The 23351-nt window shown below is 37.1% G+C and overlaps 1 protein-coding gene across 1 annotated transcript in view; it reads right to left on the bottom strand.

Annotated features, from left to right (window-relative positions):
• Window positions 1-9822: 9822 nt before the first annotated feature.
• The window catches only part of HYCC2 (hyccin PI4KA lipid kinase complex subunit 2), a 346768-nt gene continuing 333239 nt past the window's right edge, over window positions 9823-23351 (bottom strand). Inside the window, exon 10 of the mRNA XM_053713298.1 lies at window positions 9823-15812. Coding sequence (XP_053569273.1) covers window positions 15226-15812 — 587 coding nt within the window. The 3' untranslated portion in view covers window positions 9823-15225. The remainder of the gene's footprint in view (window positions 15813-23351) is intronic.

Genomic DNA, 23351 nt, shown 5'->3' with positions numbered 1-23351 from the left:
CTTTGTGATATAATTTAATTCACTATATATAATATGCAGGTTTTATAATAATTTATTGATTGATGTTTTAATATCATATTCTATTTTATCCAGTTTTTATTATTTATTTACAGGGTGTTAATTGCGCTACTTTATTACTCTGTTGAGTAATTTGGGTGTTTAAAAGGTTACCCATATAATACAAGCAATCATATCCATGAATTTTGTTTCTAGCCAGAAATGTATCCAAACAATTTTTAAATGTATCTAGGGTATTGGCTTCACTACCTCCACAATTTTACAGTGAAAAAAGGTTTCCGTTGCAGGAGATTAAATCTCCTTTCCTCTAACCTTAAATTGTGACCTCTTGTCACAACCATTTTTCTTGGAATAAACAGAGTTCTGCCATCTCTGCATATGTGCCTTCAATATATTTATATAAAGTAATCATGTCACCTCTCAAGCGCCTTTCTTCTAGAGAAAACAAACCCTGTTTGGCTAGCCTCTCCTCATAGCTTTAATTCTCCATTCCCCTTATTAGCTTTGTGGCCCTTCTCTGAACTTTTTCTAGTTCTGCAATATCTTTTTTTGTGATCGGTCCCCAGAACTGTACTCCATACTCAAGGTGAAGTCTTACCAGGGATTTATATAGTGACAGAATTATGCTTTCCTCCCTTGAATCAATGCCTATGTTAATACATGCTAGTATCATTATCATAGTAACATAGTAGATAAGGTTGAAAAAAGACTGAAGTCCATCGAGTTCAACCTATACAAATCTAAAATACTTACAAAAAGCTCCAGTTAAGCTTAAATAACCTCACTAAAAGGTGACCCATTTAATACTAGCAATCATATACATGAATTTTGTTTATATACAGAAATGTATCCAGACTATTTTTAAATGTATCTATGGTATTGGCATTCACTACCTCCTTTGGGAATGAGTTCCACAATTTTATTGCTCTTACAGTGAAAAAAAATTTCCATTGCAGGAGATTAAATCTCCTTTCCTCCAACCTTAAATTATGACCTCTTGTCAGAAACAATTTTCTTGGAATAAACAGAGCTTCTGCCATCTCTGTATATGGGCCTTGAATATATTTATATAAAGTTATCATGTCACCTCTCAAGCGCCTTTTTTCTAAAGAAAACAGACCCAGTTTGGCTAGCCTCTCCTCATAGGTTAATTTCTCCAATCCCCTTATTAGCTTTGTGGCCCTTCTCTGAACCTTTTCTAGTTCTGCAATATCTTTTTTAGCGATCGGTCCCCAGAACTGCACTCCAAACTCAAGGTGAGGTCTTACCAGGGCTTTATATAGTGACAGAATTATGCTTTCCTCCCTTGAATCAATGCCTCTTTTAATACATGCTAGTATCTTATTAGCCTTTGAAGCCGCTGCCCTGCATTGTGCACCCATCTTTAGCTTGTTATCTATTACTACTCCCAAATCCCTTTCCTCCTGTGTTTGGCTAAGTCTTGTCCCATTTAAAAAATACGTTGCCTGCTTATTTTTACTTCCAAAATGTAGAACCTTGCATTTTTTCGTATTAAATCTCATTTTCCATTTACTTGCCCATAGTTTTAATTTTTGCAAATCCCTTTGTAATGAGAGTTCGTCCTACTCTGAACTAATGACCTTACTTAACTTAGTATCATCTGCAAAAATAGAGATGTCGCTATTTAATCCTTGCTCCAAGTTATTTATAAAAATATTAAAAAGAACAGGGCCCAGTACTGATCCCTGGGGGACGCCACTGATTACCTTTGTGCAATCTGAGTACGATCCATTTACTACTACTCGTTGCTCCCTATCTTTTATCCAGTTATTTATCCATGAGCTAACATTTTCAGCAATTCCCAGTCCCTTCATTTTTGTGCATTAATCTCTCATGTGTCGCTGTATCAAATGCCTTTGCAAAATCTAAGTGTATCACATGAACTGATTCCCCTTTATCTATATTACTTCATCGTAGAATCTAATTAGATTAGTTTGACATGATTTATTTCTCCTAAAGCCATGCTGATTAGAACTCATAATCTTGTTTACACGAATATGCTCATCAATATAATCCCTTCAAATATCTTCCCCACTATTGATGTCAGACTAACTGGTCTATAGCTTCCTGGATCATCCCTGCTTCCCTTTTTGAAGAGTGGCACCACATCAGCTTTACGCCAATCCTGGGGTACCATGCCTGAGGATAATGAGTCTTGAAAAATTAAGAGTAGTGGTTTGTCTATAACAGTGCTAAATTCCCTTAACACCCTTGGGTGTATTCCATCTGGGCCTGGAGTTTTATTTACCTTAATATTATTCAGTTTTTTCCTGATATCCTCTAAACATAACCCAGTTAATGATATGGACTGACATGTTCTATTTTGTTCCAAAGTATCATCCAATGGTTCCTCTCTTGTGTATACTGAAGAAAAAAACTGGTTTAGTATCTCAGCCTTCTCCCTGTCATTATTTATCATGCTACCCTCCACGCATTTTAATATACCTATATTATCCTTCTTAGATTTTTTGCTATTTATGTACTTAAAGAACCTTTTAGGGTTAGTCTTAGAATCCTTGGCAATTAATTTTTCATTTTCAATTTTGGCTAATTTGATTGCTTTTTTGCATGCTTTGTTACATTCCTTATAAATATTGTATGTTGAGTCTGTACTATTTTCTTTTTTTCTTATTAGCCTTTGAAGCTGCTGCCCTGCATTGCGCACCCATCTTTAGTTTGTTATCTATTACTACTCCAAAATCCCTTTCCTCCTCTGTTTAGCTAAGTCTTGTCACATTTAAATAATACGTTGCCTGCTTATTTTACTTTCAAAATGTAGAACCTTGCATTTTCCCGTATTAAATCTCATTTTCCATTTACCTCCCCATACTTCTAATTTTTGCAGATCCCGTTGTAACGAAAGATCATCTTGCTCTGACCTAATGACCTTGCTTAACTTAGTATCATCTGCAAAAATAGAGATGTCACTATTTAAAGGGACATGAAACCCCCAAAAATATTTAATGATTCAGAGGATACAATTCTAAACTACTTTCTAATTTACTGCTATTATTATATTTGTTTCATTCTCTTGGTATCATTTGTTGAAAGTGCAACAATGCACCACTGGTTTCTAACTGAACACATGGGTGAGCCAATGACAATTGGTATATATATGCAGCCACCAATCAGCAGCTAGAATCTAGATTCTTTGCTGCTCCTAATCTTACCTAGATGAACCTTTCAGCAATGGATAACAAAAGAAGAAAGCAAATTAAATAATAGAAGTAAATTGGAAAGTTGTTTAAAATTGTATTATCTATCTAAATCATGAAAGAAAAAATTTTGGGTTTCATGTCCCTTTAATCTTTGCTCCAATTTATTAATAAAAATATTAAAAAGAACAGGGCCCAGTACTGATCCCTGGGGGACATCACTGATTACCTTTGTCCAATCTGAGTATGATCCATTCGCTACTACTCGTTGCTCCCTATCTTTTATCCAGTTATTTATCCATAAGCTAACATTTTCAGCTATTCCCAGTCCCTTAATTTTGTGCATTAATCTCTCATGTGGCACTGTATCAAATGCCTTTGCAAAATCTAAGTATATCACATCAACTGATTCCCCTTTATCTATATTTTTACTTACTTCCTCATAGAATCTAATAAGGTTAGTTTGAAATGATCTATTTCTCATAAAACCATGCTGATTTAAACTCATATGCTCTCCGGAAACAGAAGTTATGAAGCCGCGGTCTGAAGACCGTTGCTCCATAACTTGTCCGCCTGCTCTGAGGCTGCAGACAGAAATCACCCCCTGCCAGCGGCCGCTTTTCCGCGAATATGCAGGGGGCGGCATTGCACCAGCAGTTCATAAGAACTGCTGGTGAAATGATAAATGCCGACAGCATATGCTAAATGCCACTACATCGTATCATGTCTGTTCGTACTATGATAAATTGGCCCCATAATCTTGTTTACACAAATATGCTCATCAATATAATCCCTTATAATCCTTTCAAATATCTTCCCCACTATTGATGTCAGACTAACTGGTCTATAACTTCCTGGATCATCCCTGCTTCCCTTTTTGAAGAGTGGCACCACATCAGCTTTACGCCAATCCTGGGGTACTTAGCCTGAGGATAATGAATCTTGAAAAATTAAGAGTAGAGGTTTGTCTATAACAGTGCTAAGTTTCCATAACACCCTTGGGTGTATTCCATCTGGGGCTAGTACCGGGTTGGACCCTCTTTTGCCTTCATAACTGCCTTAATTCTTTGTGGCATAAATTCAACAAGGTGTTGAAAACATTCCTCAGAGATTTTGGTCCATATTGACATGATAGCATCACGCAGTTGCTGCAGATTTGTCGGCTGCAAATCCATGATGCAAATCTCCCGTTCCAGCACATCCCAAAGGTGCTCTATTGGATTGAGATCTGGTGACTGTGGAGGCCATTGGAGTACAGTGAACTCATTGTTATATTTATGAAACCAGTTTGAGATGATTTGAGCTTTGTGACTTGGTGCATTATCCTGTAGGAAGTAGCCATCAGAAGATGGGTACACTGTACAGTACTGGCCAAAAGTTTTGAGAATAACACAAATATTAATTTTCACAAAGTCTGCTGCTTCTGTGTTTTTAAGATCTTTTTGTCAGATGTTACTATGGTATACTTTAGTATAATTACAAGCATTTCATAAGTGTCAAAGGCTTTTCTTGACAATACATTAAAGGGACAGTCAAGTCAAAGTAATTTTAAACAACTTTCCAATTTACTTTTATCACCAATTTTGCTTTGTTCTCTTCATATTCTTAGTTGAAAGCTAATTCTAGGAGGTTCATATGCTAATTTCTTAGACTTTGAAGACTGCCTCTAATCTGAATGCATTTTGAACACTAGAGGGCATTAGTTCATGTGTTTCATATAGATAACATTGAGCTCATGCACGTGACATTACTCTGGCGTGAGCACTGATTGGCTAAAATGCAAGTCTGTCAAATGAACTGAAATAAGGGGGCAGTTTGCAGAGGCTTAGATACAAGGTAAAAAGTGTATTAATATAACAGTGTTGGTTATGTAAAACTGGGTAATGGGTAATAAAGGGATTATCTTTCTTTTTAAACAACAAAAATTCTGGTATTGACTGTCCCTTTAAGTTTATGCAAAGAGTCAATATTTGCAGTATATACCCTTCTTTTTCAAGATCTCTGCAATTCGCACTGGCATGCTGTCAATAAACTTCTGGGCCACATCCTGACTTATGGAAGCCCATTCTTGCATAATCAATGCTTGGAATTTGTCAGAATTTGTGTGTGGGGGGTGTTTTGTTCACCTGCCTCTTGAGGATTGACCACAAGTTCTCAATGGGATTAAGGTCTAGGGAGTTTCCTGACCATGGACCAAAAATGTCTATGTTTTGTTCCCCAAGCCACTTAGTTATCACTTTTGCCTTATGGCAAGGTGCTCCATCAAGCTGGGAAAGGCATTGTTCGTCACAAAACTGTTCTTGGATGGTTGGGAGAAGTTGCTCTTGGAGGATGTTTTTGTACCATTCTTTATTCATGGCTGTGTCGTGAGAGAGCCCACTCCCTTGGCTGAGAAGCAACCCCACACATGAATGGTTTCATGATGCTTTACTGCTGGCATGACACAGGACTGATGGTATCGCTCACCTTTTCTTCTCCAGACAAGGTTTTTTTCTGGATGCCCCAAACAATCGGAAAGGGGATTCATCAGAGAAAATTACTTTACCCCAGTCCTCAGCAGTCCAATCCCTGTACCTTTTACAGAATATCAACCTGGCTCTGATGTTTTTCCTGGAGAGAAGTGGCTTCTTTGCTGCCCTTCTTGACACCAGCCCATCCTCCAAAAGTCTTCGCCTCACTATGCGTGCAGATGCACTTACACCTGCCTGCTGCAAGCTCTGCACTGGTGGTTCCCCCGATCCCGCAGCTGAATCAAATTTAGTAAACGGTCCTAGTGCTAGCTGGACTTTCTTGGGCGATCTGAAGCCTTCTTCACAACAATTGAACCTCTCTCCTTGAAGTTCTTGATGATACGATAGTTGATTTAGGTGCAATCTTAGCAGCAGCAATATCCTTGCATGTGAATCCCTTTTTGTGCAATGATGACTGCACATGTTTCCTTGCAGGTAAACATGGTCAACAGAGGAAGAACAATGATTTCAAGCATCACCTTTTAAAGTTTCCAGTCTGTTATTCTAACTCAATCGGCATGACAGAGTGGTCCCCAGCTTTGTTCTGACACCAGTGTTAACGAGAGAATCACTCACATGATGTCCGATGGTCCTTTTGTAGCAAGGCTGAAATGCAGTGGAAATTATTTTTTTGGGATTCAGTTCATTTTCATGGCAAAGAGGGACTTTATCATAACATTCTGGAGTATATACAAATTGCCATCATAAAAACGGAGGCAGCAGACTTTATGAAAATGAATATTTGTGTCATTGTCAAAACTTTTGGCCAGGACTGTAGTCATAAAGGGATGGACATGGTAAGCAACAATACTCAGGTAGGCCGTGGTGTTTAAACAATGTTCAGTTGGTACTAAGGGGCCCAAAGTGTGCCAAGAAAATATCCCCCACATCATTAAACCACCACCACCAGCCTGAACCGTTGTTAAAAGGCAGGATGGATCTATGATTTCATGTTCTTAATACCAAATTCTGACCCTACCATCTGAATGTTGCAGCTGAAATCGAGACTCATCAAACCAGGCAACGTTTATCTAATCTTTTATTGTCCAATTTTGGTGAGCCTGGGCGAATTGTAGCCTCAGTTTCCTGTTCTTAGCTGACATTAGTGGCACCCGGTGTGATCTTCTGCTGCTGTAGCCCATCTGCATAAAGGTTAGACTTGTTGTGCATTCAGAGATGGTATTCTGCATACCTTGGTTGTAACAAATGGTTATTTGAGTTACTGTTGCCTTTCTATCATCTCAAACCAGTCTGCCCATAATCCTCTAACCTTTGATATCAACTAGGCATTTTTGTCCATACAACTGCCTCTCACTGGATATTTTCTCTTTTTCAGACCATTCTCTGTAAACCCTAGAGATGGTTGTGCATGAAAATCCAAGTAGTTTTTGAAATACTCAGACCAGCCCGTCTGGCACCAACAACCATGCCACGTTCAAACTCACTTAAATCCCCTTTCGTCCCCATTCTGATGCTCGGTTTGAACTTCAGCAAGTCATTTTCACCACGTCTAGATGCTTAAATGCATTGAGTTGCTGCCTTGTGAATGGCTGATTAGCAATTTGTGTTACCAAGCAATTGAACAGGTGTACCTAATAAAGTGGCCGGCGAGTGTATATGAAGATAGTTATGCTGCAGCTTGGTAGCTCCACTAAACATATAAAGAAGAGAAAAAAAAACACCTAAGGTTAAGATTAGTATACGGCTCAGACATTCTGCCTTTACATTAGGCCACTTATAAAATTGAATGGAGATATTATAGAAAAGTTGCCAGGCGTGCAGCACTGAATTATTTTATGTGCGTGTATAGTTTCATGGTGCATCCAAAAGTAAGATAGCTAATGTTCACGCCAAAGACTCACTGCATCTGTCAGCAGGGAGAACCAGCATGAAAGCTTTGGCTCAAAGTTTACACCTCCAGTCTGTAGAGAAGAGGTGGCAGTGGCTCCCCCCAATTAACCATGCCGGTTAATGTGCATTAGCTACACTGGTGTTATGCAGAAAATGGAGCGCCAGGGGAACCTGCTGTCGATGGGGAAATCATTTTCAGCATAACACTGGCAAAGGACATGCTCCTAACTGTGGGTAATAATAGATATGGCGAGTGCTTGATCTGGACCTAGGTGGAAGATGATCTGGCTTTTAGTGAACCTGGTTGCACATAGTGAGATTCACCTATGATGTGAAAGATTTGACAAGTATCGCCCGGCAGATCTTCCGCTATTGCTGGTGTCTCATTGCGGCTCAGTTTATTAGGCAGTCACCTTATACACAATCGTTATGAGTTCCATCGGCATTGCCAGCACTCTGCAGGGGAGTTCCTCACAGTAAAGTTGTCTGAAAAGAAGATGAGTACTGTTCATGTGTAATTATGGTCACATTAAAGACAGCTAATAGGCACTTTTTGGGTACAGGCACCGGAGCTCACTCAGAGCGGCCGTCTCTCTCTTGAGTGCCGGCTCTGCCCCTCTGAAATATATTTTTTATTAAGATGTTATGATTTTCTTTTATAATTATGCAACTTAAGAACACAGTGCATAAACAGAAGCCAAGCATAACAAAAAGAAGAAAGTGATCTGCACTATGTAAAAATCCAAAAATGTATTTCTTCAAAGTAAAAGTATCTCTAATAACACAAGCAAATTGGCAAGGCTCAAAATGTTGATATGTGGTTTAGCGTCCCCTGCTGTAATGATAGAGTCTATGATTATGGCAGGGGAAGCTGAAACGTGTATAACTGACACTTGCAGGCATCAAGGTATCCGATAGAACTGTTCAGCGATGAATAGCTTAAGAGGGCCTGTAAACCAGAAATCCTGCTCGGAGACTATCCACACAATCCATTTTTTTCTTAATATTCTTTACATAACTATGCAACATGTTTTTTTTACTTCAACAGGCCGACAATTGGACCGACTTTAACGTCAAATCACTTTGTTTAGCCATCTATAAAAACACACATTTGTTATTTTTCCAAATATTTTAGCAATACTACATCAAATTTCAAATTAATATATATTGCAGATGTTGCCAATATGGCATACGAAATTGTTAAAAAAAAATAAAAAATTAATCAACACTATTAAGTGAAATGAATATAACAATTAAAATTTTTGACCAATGGGTCTATTAATTTGGCAAGGTACTGTATTTTCATACAATATTTTTCTTAATATTTAAATATATTTTACTATTACGAGTCTAATCAAAAGATTTGGTTGCTAATTTTAAATTAAGAAAATTAAGGGGGCAGTATTATTGTCTATTCTGTTTATGTTCTATTCTGTTCTGTTGCTATGTGCACACATGTAAACCAATTGTCACAACAATATGTTAGAAATATGTTCTAGAATTTTTAATACATGCTGCACCTTATGTACAATATTAAAATATATTTTGCTGCCATAGATGACTGTTTCCTTAGTTCAGTGGTGGAGGAAGACCTGCAAGTTCCTTTCAGTCTTGTGAGTATCACGTATACAAGTCTGTTGAAAGAAAAGTTCCTGATATGTCAGATGAAGTCTTAGCTTAGGCAAATTTGTATTCTATAAGCATAGATACATTTTTTATTTGCAACAGGCTAAGCAGTACTATTTGCTACACGTGTAAAGTGGATTAAAACTCAGTTTAAAAGGGACATTATACACTAGATTTTTCTTTGCATAAATGTTTTGTAGATGATCCATTTATATAGCCTATACAGCTTTTTTTTTTTTAAAGTATAGTTTTGCTTATTTTCAAATAACATTACGCTGATTTTCAGACTCCTAAACAAGCCCCAAAGTTTTAGGAGAATACCGATGTATACCTACTCCAGCTTGCTCCTGTTAGTGAAAGAGTATTTTCATATGCATAAGAAGGGGGGGGGGGCTGTTTTTCAGTGGGTGTTCCAGCTAATCTTTTTAACAATGCTAAACTGGGAGCTTCTAAGTAAGTTTTTAAACTGTTTTACACTGGATTTTTATATCGGTATCTGTGCATATTATTCTTTATAGTAGTGTCTATTACATGCAGTTAAATGAAAATTGGTGTATACTGTCCCTTTAAACACTGCATATTTTTAAAAGCAAGAACCTTGAATGTACTCATGACACCACAGCACAATGCAGACACTTGCAGCCAGAAACATTACAATATTTATTTAACAGAGTATAGATATCTTACTGATTCTGAAGTTTGTACATCTCCTATTTACAATGAATTAAAATATTTATTTTACTCTCTGCTAGCTATTTACATTGTCAACAGCAACTAAATTTAACATTTCAACAACAGTGAATAGCATTTTCTTGTAAGATAATTATAAATATGTTCAACATGCACCAATAACATGATCTTCAAGATTTTGGTTCTGCTCTGGACAGATATTAGAAACTATTTACTGGTCCCAATGACATAGCTATAACCTTGGTTGCTGGAAATGCTAACGAACTATTTGTTTGCAATGCACTACTGACCCCTCTGGATGCTGTTGCAAATAAGAATCAAATAATTACAAACCCAGGGAGAAACAGATTTTGTCCTAGCACCTTATCTAACAGTTTGTTTCATACCAGTATGCCAAGGAATGCTTGTGTGAGAGAGGATTGGGATTCTGGGTTTGAACCATTTTCTATATAAAATGCATTCAGCAAACAATCTGAGTGTATGAAAATCTAGCATTGTCAGAGGTTTGAAAACGGGTTTAGTAAATCTGAACCTTAAAATGGAATATTTTTACAACATATTTGAAAAATACATACTGATTTTATTCTATAATACAAATTAAAAATATATTCTGATTGGACCATGCAAGTTCAATGACAGCTCTGAGATTACACATTTTAGTACAAATATAATTTCTTGTAATAATTTAATTGGCGCAACTTATTTTGAGAATGGAGCTGATGCCACGTCTCCTTCCTCAAGGACCATGCAAGCAGTAGGAAATAAATGAACATCATCAATATGCTGCAGTATCTTGGAGTAAATTAAATGAAGCAGTCAAAGCTAATAAAGAGCATAAGTGAAATGTCTCTATGAAACCATTTTCACAGATACACTAAAAAACATTGAAGATCAACAGAGTGAATGATTTAAGCATAAACACTGGAGTTCAAAAATAACTTGCTTTACTCAAAAATGTGTTTGTAAAATGGGTTAAACTATCTGCTTCTGAAATGAGGAACCAGATTCTTATTTCTGTATAAACAAAAAAACTTAGCAAGTGACTCACACAATAAATATGGAATAGGTTGTGCGGTGTTAAAACCAGAAATAAGCAGTATATTCTTTTACGTTCATAGTGCGTTTAAAATCTATCCAGGAAAGTAGTATTGTGTGGTATTAAAATATGCCCAAAGCAGCCACAACAAACCAGCAGTTATTTTTTTTTTAAACGTGCTGATCTTTGCATTTGGACAATGTCTAATGTGTTGCCTTAAGAAGAAAGTAAGAAATGGGCCCAAAGTTCACTACCTCTAAAACTGAAATCCTATGGGTTTAGAATGTTGTTTCATCTATACAAGCTATAAATGGTAAAATAGGAGAGGTAAAGGGCATAGGATTCTACTGTTCAGGAGATAAGAAGACTACCAGCTCCAGGTATTGTAAGACCTAGGTTTGAAATATGAACCAATAGTTTCTAGGAAAGAATCTAACTATATGGGCTGCCAGATTAAATCCCATAAGGATATAATTACCGGTTCATCTCAAAAGCACAACTCCTGTCTTTAGTAACATTTACAGAAAAAAAGACTTTTGAAGGTTTTTAGTTATGGTGAAAAAAATCATTTCCAGAATATTTCAGTTGTCGTTCAGGAGTTTGTTTTGCACAAACACTTAATGATTGTCACTAAAACAAATTAACAAAATAAAGTTAACACATTATGTAAACAAACCTACAAATATGGAGAAAATGTGATTTGTCACAAACAACAAATTTCTGAGAAGCTTGAAATCAACATTTAAAATTGAAACAAAGGTCAGTATTTAGGAAGTCTATTACAAATGGAGCAAAAAGGAGGTAAATATAGGTTATAATTTTCTTTTTTCGTTTAACAAGTAAATAAAATGCATATTCTTTGGCTCTTTTACCTTTCAACTAAAAATTATTTCTGCAAACTAATTAAAATTGTAAAACCGAAATGTGAGAATGCAATTACATATCTTGGATTGCAACCTAAACCTACTCTAGACAAAGCATTTGCATTCATAAACCATTATCACTTTTAAACATGTATGAAACAATTAAAAGAATGAACATATTGCACTGAAAAATTGCAAGGTGAGCATTAGTGGCAGAGTGTGCAGTATCACATCTGCCATCATATTTTGAGATGAGTTAATAAAGCTAGAATACAGCTGTACCCCTCTGTTCTGCATGGTTTAATCCTGCCTGGCAAGGATGTTTAGCTGCATTCTATACATGAGGAATGGTCTGTTTAGGCCCTGTAGACAGTGTTTGCTTTGCTTTAAAAGTATAGGTCACTACTTGCAAAAAGACACATGCTTGTGCAGCATCGCTCACTCACAAGAGCAGGACCTGTCAATTACCCCACACCAATAATTTAAAGGGATAGAAAGGTCAAAGTTAAAATGTGCATGGGTGTATTTCAATTTGAAATAGAAGCATTTTTTTGCAATATACTTCCATTAGGCAAAATGCTTCAAGTAAAAGTTATTACTGTTATTTAGCGGTATATGCACATATGCTATTAGGGGCCGCCCACTGGTGATTTTGTGTATTCTGCCTGTCAAGAGTTAATTTGTGTCATACAAGCCACTGATGACACTAAGATGTGTTTGAATACTGTTGCCCTCAAAGCATATGTGCGTATGCCACTGAAAATCAGTAATAACTTTTACTAGAAGCATTTTTTGCTAATAAATAAAAATGCTTCTTTTTAAAATTAAAATGCACCCACGCACATTTAAATTCTGACCTTTCTATACCTTTATGCTTAGGAAGCAGCAGTCTTGCAGCTACTGCTTCTTAAAAGGAGAGTCAATATTAAACTTGCACGATTCTGATAGAGCCTGTAATTTTAAGACCCTTTATTTTGATTTTCAAATGTGCTTTGTTCTCTTGGTATCCACTGTTGAAAAATAATATGTACATATCCTACACTACTGGAGCTAGCTGGTGATTGGTGGCTGCATACATTTGTCTCTTGTGATAGGCTGACTAGATGTGTTCAGCTAGCTGCCAGTAGTGCATTTCTGCTCATTCAACAAAGGATAACAAGAGAATAAAGCCAATTTGATAATAGAAGTCAATTGTTAAGTTATTTAAAATTGTATGTTCTATCAGAATCATGAAAGAAAAGTTTTGGGTTTCATGTCCCTTTAACTCACTGTTAGGCTGACATGAGCGAGCCTGCATGGCATCAGCCTTAACAGCTTCATAGCTTGAGACCATAATAACAGATTTAAAACATAAATAATCACATGACAAAGACAAGTGCATCCCACAAGTTCTAATTTAAAGGGACAGATCCATGCAAACTATTCTTGAGTTATATAGCAACAAAACAGTTTGCTAAGCAAGTCTGCAATGTACTTGGAGTTCGCTTTTTTTTTTTTTAACATCAAATTGGCATGGAAGCACACACTAAACACCAATCTGGAGTATTCCAAGCACTTGTCATTTGTTTTTTATAAGAAGATTGTGCTGTCTCCTGCGAGTGCAGAGGACTGGATTGTTTGGTGATGTGGGGGCAGACATGTTGCTTCTTGCATTCATTTGCAGACCTGGAAGCATTACTGAAGCCAGGGCTTAATATTAGGATAGGTTTTGTGGGTGGATGGAATTCCGGTTACACATAACATAAAAATAATTAGTGTAATCCAATAAAAAAACCTACAGCTAGCATTGCATCCACTATAGATATAAAATACAGGCTTATTTTGGGAGTGTGAATTATAGCTATTGCTTTTCTAAATTCATATGACTTGAATTTGTATTTTGGATAGATACATTCAGCTTTTTCTTTTTTACAGTTAAGTTACACAGAGGGAAACAATAAAAAAATGATTTCAATACAGTAATGTAGTTCTTGGCATGTATAACTTACCACCATCTATTTAATAAATATAAACATTTACTGGCCATATCATCCTAACCAATGTCAGCTCCATTCTAAAGAATTTGTTTTAAAAGATGGTACAGATTCACAGTAACTTAGCTGCCCATATAAAAAACAGATGTTGGTCTACCAGCTATTCTCTGTATAATTGTGTGTATTAGCAAACAATGCCGCAGTCAGAGAGGGCGAGTATGTCCTTTTTAAACTGTAAAATAGAATAAAAAAAAAAAAATATCAACAAAATTAAAATCTGCCACTTGAATATCCATATACATTCACACCCGGATCTATTAAAAGGGAACGTAAAACAATACAACTCACCTAGAAGGTTGTATCAAAGGGGTGAAAAACCCCCCAGCAATAATCAGTAGCCCACCTCCCTGCCCTTACAGAACCAAGTAAATTTGGAAACATTAGCACAAGTTACAAAAAGAATAGTCATAACAAAGGCAGTATGGTCAAGAGGAAAGAGGGGTCACCAATAAAACACTGTGGGTGGAACACAGTTTCACATTGTACATCAGCAATTCCAGTTGGCTGTTTGACTCCGCCTGAAGTGTTCTTTTACTGGCTGGCCAGACCAGACTGGAATAAAGACTTGTCACATGTCTCAATAGTTACTGGGTGGAGCAAAAGGGGAGCAGCTGTGAAGGCTCTTTGACTGTTTTCAATAAGGAACAAAACAGCCCAAGGCCTTCTGTTTACCTGACAACAAACTTGACATCAATTTGCAAGCACTAACCTGAAGGAAATGAGAATATTCTAAAGCAATAAGTCAGAACTTTGTTGATTTTTTTTTTTTAAAACAATAATTCTCTCCAACTGTAAATCCACCAATTCTCGGAAAGAAGGGAAGACACATAAGAGTGTAGATTATCATAACATCATTGCTATTCATCTGTAATCTACATTTTCCTTCTTCCCATAGTGATGAATTTGAGGGAATAGTTCCTTTACAGGTGAAGCCAACAGGAGAGTTGAAAATGCATTCGACTGTCGAGAGGATAAAAGCCTGATGATCAGATTAATAAACATTAATTAAAAAATGGATTGCACTGAAAAAAGTTCAAATAACCTTTAAATAGTTCCTTGAAAATCCAGGTAAAAACATCATGCGCCAGATCTTAAGAATCCCACAACCATAAACAAGATTTTTATTTCCACTGACCTCTTTTCTGAGCAGACTCACAGTGTTGAAATGGGACTGACAGGATAATAATGGATTGCACATCACCCAAATAAAAAGGAAGAAATGACAAAAGCATTTTTTTTCTTAATACTTTGCACATGGAAAGTATGGAGAGGTTTGTATTGCTCTTGCTATAAAACACAGAATTCTAACTAAGGAACATAGATAAAACTAAAATATATTTCACATTGCAGTACGGATTTTGTTCAAGTGCAAAGAAACAGTTCTGTCTAAGAGAGGGCAAAAACAGGAGAGTGGGGAGCCAACTACACCTGGGAAATTAACTGCATATTGAAACTTGGAGACCGGGATTGTTTGGTCAATGGGGCACCAGGAGATAGGAGGTCTTTACCCTCTCCTCCATGGCCTAGCTTGTCTTCCTGTAAGCTAATAGTTGAAAATCTGTTAGTGTTGCAGACAGAGAGGTTAGTAGAACCTTCTATCCCTCCACTGCCACCAGCTTGATTTCCATTTACATAGTCAAATGATTTACTGGATGAAGTGCTGGAGGTTCGGATCAAACTTATATTATTGGCCTTTGGCACCACACCAGCAGGAAGGCTAAGGTGCTTCTTTACAGGTGATAGCTCTATCCCTTCAAGTGTTGCATCGGCCAATGGTGGGAGGTGTTGCTTCCTCGGTGTGCCTTCCCAAGGGTTTTCTACAGTCTTTGATTGAGTTGTCATCTCTTTTTCCTTAATGGAACGCACACTACCGCTTTTCCTTGAATTGTTCCTCTGAGACGTTTGTTTGGCTCCTAAAGGATGACTGCTTACAGAGGCTCCAGATGAAAAACCCTCGTCTGCATCATTAAGATTAATGGAGTCTTCTCCTCCAATTGTACCATCAGGACCTAAAATAGAATACAAAATAAATAAATAAATACAATGCTAAAACTATATTATATTAATAATTATAAATAGAAGCGGTTCACCATAAATAAATAAAAAAATTCAAAAGAATGAATCAGCTTGTCAGAATTATTGTGTTTGCCAGAAAGATGTATTTTATTATATTATTCTGTTACTTCATTTTATTTTACTCAATCTACTCAGCCCACTTAAAACTAAAATTCAGTTTTTGTTAAATTAATTCCACTAAGATCAGAGTGCCAGCACATGCTTTACGACTGTATAGCAGTTAAATGTCCCCTTGGAATAGGTAGAAACTTTATGAAGTAAATGATATAAGACTCCTCATCTCCTTTTATTCCACTTGCATTTTCCATTATGCTCATTACTTAACTTGTCTATGAAGAGATTTAAATTTTTTGGCATTTAGGTAAATATAAAGCTGGGGGCATGTTTCTTAAATGATGGTTGATCATGAAACTTTTTAAAATGGGTTTGAATTTCATGTTATGGTTATGTAGTATATAGTTTTAAAAGGGGCGCCAAGACATGCTTCTGCCCTGCGCTTACATGTGCTTGGTGTGTGGCTTCTTAAAGGGGGCTCCTATACATGTTTTCACCTGATATTTTACATTCAAGGCACTTAAAATGGGTTGCAGGCAATATGCACCCAATTTTTTTTTCTTAACTACTGAATTAAAAGCTTTACATTATCTTGCCTGTTATTATGTGTCATGTTGCCAGTCAGACAGATCAGACCATGGAATAGGATTGTGTGAGATTTGATAATATTGTACTGGTATGTGGGGGAAAACACTTTCTAAATGAACACATAGAGCTGGCTAGAACACCTAACATTGCTGGGTTTGATCCTGCAAAAAGAAAGATTTGCTGTGAGCAGGTGCATACCCACTTAGGTTTATTCCTCATATCCAACGAACACAACGTTTACCATGGTTATATATGAAATAATTTCAGGTAAGCAATATTCAAAACTTCTGGGAGATTGATACCTAACCAAAAAAGGCACAGTACACCCCACTATAATCTAAAACATGTCAATACAAAAATGTGAGATAAAAACAAATTCAGTTAGGGTATTTTTTTAATTAGTTCAATCATTCAAGCAACTTTTAGTACAAAATATTTCCAGTTATATCCATCAAAAATTAGACCTACTTATTTTGCCAAACATGCACATAGCATCTTTTACAGCCCAAATTGATAATGTATAATTTAATTTAGTAACTGTTTGTTGTAGAAAAAGCTAGCAAATTAGAATGAGTAATGCTAAACATTTGAAATGAATGAATACTGATGAAAAACAGCACATTTTATTTCAACCACTTACTAAAATATTTTTGCAACAGCTTATGCATTTGTATATTCTATTAAGACAACTTACCTGTTAACAAAGTTCCTAACATGGAACGCATTTGACTCAAGTGAAAGCAGAGGCATAAACAAATAGTAGTATGCATGCAAGAACACAGACCCGCCAAGCCAACAAGTCACTCGCATGCAACAGCAGATCTTAAACCGATGTGACCTTTAGAAGCTCTACTGAAATCTGTGGCACCTTTTATTACCAGTGACATAAAACATTAATAATTTGTAATCAAATACCTTAGATATATATATATATATATATATATATATATATATATATATAATAAAAGTAATGTTAAGCAATATGTGGCAGGTCTCTTAAAAGCTATGGATCATAGATAAAACAGCAATACAACATTACTTGCTCCCAATAGCATCATATATTTACAAGATAACAAAATCCCATAATTTATTCTTACCTGATAGAAATTAATTTCTTTCTTTGTGGAGAGTCCGCAAAATCCTTACTCTGAGGAAGTACAAGACCTGGCCACTAGGAGAAGGCAAAGACACCCTATATAAAAGTCTTTAAATATCCATCCCACTTTCCCCTTTCTTTCCAGAAGTACATTTAGCCAAGGCAAGGAGGAAAAGAAAGAGACAATAGGGTAAAGGGGTGCATACTAAAACTGCCGTACCAGAAAAAAAAATATTGGCAGGTTTGTGGACTCTTACCACCAAGAAAGAAATTAATTGATCAGGTAAGAATACATTATGTTTCCTTTATATGGTGGTGAGAGTCCAGAAAATACTTACTCTTGTGAACCAATACCCAAGCTGTGGAGTCCGCAAAAACAAAGGGTAGAACCAAAAAAAGGTAAAGGCAGGCACCTATTTGCCAGGTATAACCGCCTGAAAAACTTTTCTGCCCAAAAACTTGAAACGTATGCAAGGAGGACCAGGATATATCCTTGCAAACCTGACCAACAAAAGCCTAAAGACCCAGCAATTGGAAAGAAAAACTAGCTATAAGATCTTAAGGCAGATAAGCCCCTCCTCCATTAAGCAAAAGGAATCAAACTCTTCATGTGTAACAACCCACAAAGAGCAGAAATCTGACCCTAAGGTCATTGCTGAGAGACCCTTATCCAGGCCAGTCTGAAGAATTTGCAAATACAGGAGATCCTGACTGATGCCAAAAATAGCCCTTCTCAAAAACACAAAGAAAAATAAACTTTCCCCTTCTTGTGGAAAGTTTTCCTAGACACAGGTTTGTGAACCTGAATAATAGTTAATATAGGTTAACACTAAGCGCCTAATGCTGAAGGGACCCTTAGCTTTAATAAATTGACCCCCTAGCGGTCAAATAAGTGGATAATCAGAAAGAAAGTAATTAAAGCGCCAAAGGCCGGGTCTAAGTTAAGAGTTATATATCATTTATTCAGTACAATAAAAATATAAAAATATATACCATAAACACATTAAAATAATAATAATCGAGGATCCAAGATTTTACAATAAGTTAAAACCAAAATATAAAAAAGATACAATTCTTGACTTGAACAGTCTTGTGGACTGTCTAGCAATGTGATACGTAGTATTCCAATATAAGAATAATTTATGTGTCTGCTGGTGGGTATTTAAAATTGCGTTGTGGCTGAGGTGAATGTCTTCAAATAAAATAAAATAAAATAATATATAATATAGAGTAACAGTGCCAAATTGAGAATAAAAATAAATATATATATATATATAGATAGTGTGTCTTCAAACCGAGTGTTCAAATCAAGTGTTGAAAAATATCCAAACAAATGATGGTGAAAGAACAGTGTAAACAAATGTTGAAAAAAGAACAGTGTAAAACAAACAATCTTTTACACAATTAGCAATCTTAAATGATGTGTGATGTTAATCATACATAAAAGGTGAAATCAAGATTATATAACATGATAGCGAACTCCAAAAAAAATAATAGCAAAAAATGAAAAAAGAAAAAAAAGAAAAAATGAAAAAAGAAAAAAAGAAAAAATAATAATATCCTGAAAAATGTGAACAGTCATACAGCCATGGGAAATGTCAGAATGAAAAAAGTGTACTTGTTTGTCCCAAATGAGATGCAGTGGTTTTTCTCCCAGTATTATTTCTCCCAGTGTGAGGTGCAATAAGACTCCTAAGTGATGACCCAATCGGTCAGTTCAGTTTTCTGCAATATCGATCCTTTCTGTCAAAAAAACAAGAACAATAATAGTGCAGACGTTTTTCACAACTTATTCCTATCAGAGTGTCACTTACCAGTCGACGCGTTTCGGTCATGCATTGACCTTTATTAAGACTCAGTCTTGATAAAGGTCAATGCATGACCGAAACGCGTCGACTGGTAAGTGACACTCTGATAGGAATAAGTTGTGAAAAACGTCTGCACTATTATTGTTCTTGTTTTTTTGACAGAAAGGATCAATATTGCAGAAAACTGAACTGACCGATTGGGTCATCACTTAGGAGTCTTATTGCACCTCACACTGGGAGAAATAACACTGGGAGAAAAACCACTGCATCTCATTTGGGACAAACAAGTACACTTTTTTCATTCTGACATTTCCCATGGCTGTATGACTGTTCACATTTTTCAGGATATTATTATTTTTTCTTTTTTTCTTTTTTCATTTTTTCTTTTTTTTTCTTTTTTCATTTTTTGCTATTTTTTTTGGAGTTCGCTATCATGTTATATAATCTTGATTTCACCTTTTATGTATGATTAACATCACACATCATTTAAGATTGCTAATTGTGTAAAAGATTGTTTGTTTTACACTGTTCTTTTTTCAACGTTTGTTTACACTGTTCTTTCACCATCATTTGTTTGGATATTTTTCAACACTTGATTTGAACACTCGGTTTGAAGACACACTATCTATATATATATATTTATTTTTATTCTCAATTTGGCACTGTTACTCTATATTATATATTATTTTATTTTATTTTATTTGAAGACATTCACCTCAGCCACAACGCAATTTTAAATACCCACCAGCAGACACATAAATTATTCTTATATTGGAATACTACGTATCACATTGCTAGACAGTCTGTTCAAGTCAAGAATTGTATCTTTTTTATATTTTGGTTTTAACTTATTGTAAAATCTTGGATCCTCGATTATTATTATTTTAATGTGTTTATGGTATATATTTTTATATTTTTATTGTACTGAATAAATGATATATAACTCTTAACTTAGACCCGGCCTTTGTCCTTTGGCGCTTTAATTACTTTCTTTCTGAACCTGAATAATAGTCAGTATGAGAGACATAAACTCCACTCTGAGAAACAACTAACCGAACAACCTATAAACAGGCAAGTTGAGAGACAAAAGATCTTGGTAAATGAAGGAAACTGGGATAACCGCATCTTTGCTTGTGGTGTGAGCCAGAGGAGGAGCGCTGAATATCCACACAAAGTCGGCATACCATAACCTCCACGGCTATGCAGAATCTACAAAAATTGCAGATACATAATCTTGCTTGATCCGAGCCTCAACTCTGATAAAAAGGCAAAATTGGAGGAACAGGTAAATTAGACGTAAAAATCAGGGGCGTATTTAGGTTTTGTGCTGCCCTAGGCACTCAAAATTCTGCTGCCCCCCCCCCAAAAATTTTTTTTTCTTTTTCTTTTTTCCCCCCCCCATAACAATTCAAAAGAAAATGGCTAGCAAAACACTTGCATACAGGTGGGTTGAATTGATGCATCTCATACCATTTTCTCCCTGAGAGAAGGGAGAGAAAAGAAGGGGAGGGTACAAAAGGGAGGGAAAGGAAAGAAGGAAGGGAGGGAGAAGAGAAAAGTGGGTAGGGAGAGGAGAAAATGGGGGAGGGAAAGAAGGGAGGGAAAGAAAGTGATAGAAGGGAGCAAGGGAGGGAGTTGAGAGAAAGAAGGGAGGGAGGAAGGAAGGGAGGGAAGGAAATAAGGGAGGGAGTTGAGGGAGTGAGTTGAGGGAGGGAGAAAGGGAAAGAGGAAGGGAGAGAAAGAAGAATACACTGTGAAACAATCACTGCCCTTTACATGCAACAACATACAGTAATTACCATTATTCAAGTAACAAAACGTTTAAGTGTCCGTTTACTATTTACTTAGTGGGTTCATGAATGCAGAGAAAGCTAGCTATCAGTAGCTAACATACATTAGCACTGAGAGTTTACGATTAGACATCACAAGCTGATCTAAGCAGTGCACAAACGCATCCAGTCTGTTAGTAACTAAGACCTGCAATAAGCACTGCGCTCCCTGATCCACCACAGCTGACAAAGGGAGGCAGCATATCGGCACAAGGTCTTCTTCAGCCTCACCTTGTAAGCATATCCCTGGGCAAGTTTCTCACCAAGAACGCTTCCACTGCAAAAATGCCAGCGGCTCTAAATGAAGCAACGGTTTAAAGGAGCACTGCCTGTAAAGAGTGATCTTAATCAGTGCACGTGCCTTGTCTTCTCTGTAAAAGCCTGCACTTTATCGCTCACTGTACTGTGTGCTGGCTTTTAGAGATGATAGGGCAGATGTGCTGCCCTAGGCACGGCCTTGTTGGCCTAGGCCATAATACGCCCCTGGTAAAAATAGAGAGCAGCAAGGGTGTTTATCAGGTCTACCTGAGAATCCATGAATTCAACCAGAATCTGAGAAATTTGCAGTTCAGACTGAATGTCATAAGATTTAACTCTGGACAGCCCCTGGCAAAGAACCATATGCTTATCTGATCAATTTCTTTCTTTCCAGATATGGAGAGTCCACAACGTCATTCAATTACTAGTGGGAAATCTCTCTTCTGGCCAATAGGAGGTGACAAAGAGCACCACAGCAAGGCTGTTAAGTATCACTCCCCTACCTATACTCCCCAGTCATTCGACCGAAGGGAAATAGAAAAAAGGAATAACACAAAGGTGTAGAGGTGCCTGAGGTTTAGTCAAAAATAACTGTCACACTCCTCGCTTCTGAGGCTCTGTTGCTGCATTGCTTAGCAACATCCTTTGCCTCTGAAGCTGTCTCACTCTGCTGACACGCTCCCTGAAGCCGTCCCATTCTGCTGACATCACTGTGGGTTCAAATTCCGGCGTGTCCTTCGCTTGATGCCAGTTTGTTTTTTCCTGCCGGGTGACGCAACAAGGAATTACCAGCGGCAGTTGGCCTCCCTTGTAGATGATGGTGTTGAATTGGGTTTTATTGACACCAGTACCAAAGATTACTTGCTGGTGTCTAACCCAGCTACTCCCACATTCAATCATCTACCAAAGGTCCATAAATCCACTCGTGGTGTACAGGGGAGGCCAATTGTCAGCGGCATTGGCTCCTTGTTGGAGCACTTGTCAGAGTGGTTGGATCGTGTATTGCAGCCCTTAGTGCTATCACTCTGGAGATTTCTATCAGATACCAAGCATGTACTTAATCTCCTCTCAAGGGTGACATGGAGGGACAACTATGTATGGCTCACAGCGGATGTGAAGTCCCTGTATACGTCCATTCCACATAACAGGGGCCTTGAGGCCATTTGTTTTTTTCTAGAGAAACAATATGGAAAGAATTCTGAATTTGTTGATTATGTGGTGGAGGTTGCAGGCTTCCTTTTGAGTCATAATTATTTTGAATTTGAGGGTAATTTCTTTCTCCAGAGACGTGGGACAGCTATGGGGGCAAAGTTTGCCCCCTCCTATGCCAACCTGTTTATGGGTTGGTGGGAGCTGTCCCACGTCTTTGGAGATCGAAACCCTCATAAGAATTGCATTATTTGGTATGGTCGATTTATAGATGACCTCCTCTTCATATGGGGAGGCACGAACCCAGAGCTGAACACCTTTGTCGATAGTTTGGAAGATGACTGGTTGGGTCTACATTTCACACATGAGGTACAGCAGCATACCATCAATTTCCTTGATGTATCTCTCCAAGGGTTTTCAGGTCAAAACATAGTTTCAGAAACATACCGTAAGCCCATTTCAGGCAACTCACTTTTGCACGCCAAGAGCTGCCACCCCAAAGGGGTATTCAAGGGGGTAGCCAAGGGGCAATTTATTCGCCTCAAGAGGAATTGTAGCAAAAGTGAAGTGTATGAAAAACAAGCGGATGACCTTGCTAAAAGACTCAGGGAGAGAGGATATGAGGGTTCTGTCATCTCTAGAGTGAGACGAACAGTAGAAGGCATACCTAGAGATAAGTTACTAGGAACA

This window comes from Bombina bombina, chromosome 1 (genome assembly GCF_027579735.1).
Source record: "Bombina bombina isolate aBomBom1 chromosome 1, aBomBom1.pri, whole genome shotgun sequence".
NCBI classification, from domain to species: domain Eukaryota; kingdom Metazoa; phylum Chordata; class Amphibia; order Anura; family Bombinatoridae; genus Bombina; species Bombina bombina.
The sequence above is the reverse complement of the archived record's forward strand: the minus strand, read 5'-3'. Positions and strand labels throughout refer to the sequence as shown.